Raw genomic sequence first — 1898 nt, forward strand, 5'->3', positions numbered from 1 at the left:
GTATGAATACTGTTATCATTGATTTATAATCCACAACAGGTAGTAAAGAAGAATATAACTCTGTGATCTACAAATTAACTACTATACACCATTATTAACCTTTCTGCTCTCCCTCCACCCTCCTCTCCCATCCTTAGATCATGACAGCGATCCTCACCACGCGCTCCACCCCTCTCATCCTGGCCGGCATGGCCGTGGAGCGCTACATCTCCATCTGTTTCCCTCTGCACTACAGCCAGATGTGTAACATCCCTCGCACTCTCCTCCTCATCTGCGTCATCGTCATCCTCACCATCACCCCGCCCATCACCGACCTCCTCATCACAATCGTCAAGGAGCCTCCGAGTTTCTTCCACACCAAGATTTTTTGTGACCACTCACTTCTTTTTCGTGACCAGTCCATTTACTACAAGAACTGTGTGTTTGACGGGACTTACCTCTCCTTTGTGGCCCTTGCGCTGCTCTACACCTACTGTAAGATCATGCTGACAGCGCAGGCTGTCTCAACAAGCCTCGTCTCTGTGAAGAGAGCCAGGAACACCGTGCTGCTTCACGGGGTGCAGGTGGGTGTCACACCATGAAAAAGCATTTATGAATCGACACCATTCACCAAACATTATCATCTGCCTTTATCACTAGTTCCCCCTTAAATGTTCAAAGATGGTGTGATGAAGAGCAAAGAGATTTTTAAACCGTTTACTTAATTCTATCTTGAATTTAAAAGAAAATTCCCAAAACAACAAACAAGTAGGAGGTGGAGACAGAGTGTGGAAGGTGCCATTTTTAAAAAACTGAGACTGTTGTATAATTGCTCCAATTATCAGGGTACTACTCAGTTTACTGGGGACAGTTTGTTTCTGGCTGATGGGAAGGAGGCACTGCCCTTAAATCCATGACGAGCAAAGCAGATTCCAAACAGGCCATGGAACAGTAGAGCTGATCCTCACCTTTGTGGGACTTTTGGAGGCATCGTGGGAGTTTGACCGTCCAGTCTACATTGTTTTGTAGATTTGGAGAAGGGTTACAGCCGAGTTCCCCAGAGCCACCAGTCTGGTGTACTGCGAAAATTCATCGGTCTGAGAACCTGATTTTATTCATGAGTGATGGGAAGGTGGAGAGTGAGTTGGACAGGTGGACTGGAACAGCATCAGCAGCAATGTGGGCATTGGAACACAGATTTTGATTTATTAGTCCATCTACATTATAACCCTCAGCTATGGCAATGAAATCTGAGTAAGGTCATGAATACAAGCAGCTGAAATGAGTTTGCTTCATATGGGTGCATGGGCTTAGCCTTAGAGATGGAGTGAGGAGCTTAAAGATCTGGAAGGATGTTGGAGTAGAGCTGCTGCTCCTCCATGTTGCATCCTCTTTACAGTAAGGTCAGTTGATGTGGTTCAGGCAGTTGACCTCCTGGGAATCTGAACTGGAACACCATGTCTTGGCTGTCCTGGAAACACATTCCAGCTGGAGCTGGAACGTGTGGCTGTGGAGAAGAATCTGGAAGACCCGGCTTTGCCCGCTGCCGGTGCAACCAGCAACCTACAAAGAAGCCAGTTTTGCCTCTTTGTCCTTTTTTGTCCCTATTGTTACTTTTACCACATCCCCTGAACAGTTAAAGGAACATATATCTGAAAATATCTGAGTCCAGAGGCATAAATCAGCTTCATCTACACTCTGTTTTTGTTTCAGCTGCTGCTGTGCATGCTCGCCTTTGTGGTTCCCTCCCTCCAGGCGGCTCTGATCTCTCTCTTCCCTCAGCTGAGCCTGGAGATTCGATACATCTTCTTCCTGCTTGTCTACATCATCCCTCGCTTCCTGAGCCCCATGATCTATGGCTTTCGTGATGAGCAGTTCAGGAAGTACTGGACCCGATACCTATCCTGTCACGAACACAG

At 46.9% G+C, this 1898-nt stretch overlaps 1 protein-coding gene across 1 annotated transcript in view; it reads left to right on the top strand.

Moving 5' to 3' along the window:
* Positions 1–140: 140 nt before the first annotated feature.
* The window catches only part of LOC102203822 (olfactory receptor 52A1-like), a gene marked incomplete at its 3' end in the record, with an annotated part of 4633 nt that continues 2875 nt past the window's right edge, over positions 141–1898 (top strand). The window contains exons 1-2 of the mRNA XM_005755734.1: positions 141–563; positions 1693–1862. Of these exons, the coding sequence (XP_005755791.1) occupies positions 141–563; positions 1693–1862 (593 nt within the window). The remainder of the gene's footprint in view (positions 564–1692; positions 1863–1898) is intronic.

The sequence above is a fragment of the Pundamilia nyererei genome, unplaced genomic scaffold (assembly GCF_000239375.1).
Source record: "Pundamilia nyererei isolate P.nyererei 1_Seehausen unplaced genomic scaffold, PunNye1.0 scaffold02745, whole genome shotgun sequence".
Classification (NCBI taxonomy): Eukaryota; Metazoa; Chordata; class Actinopteri; order Cichliformes; family Cichlidae; genus Pundamilia; species Pundamilia nyererei.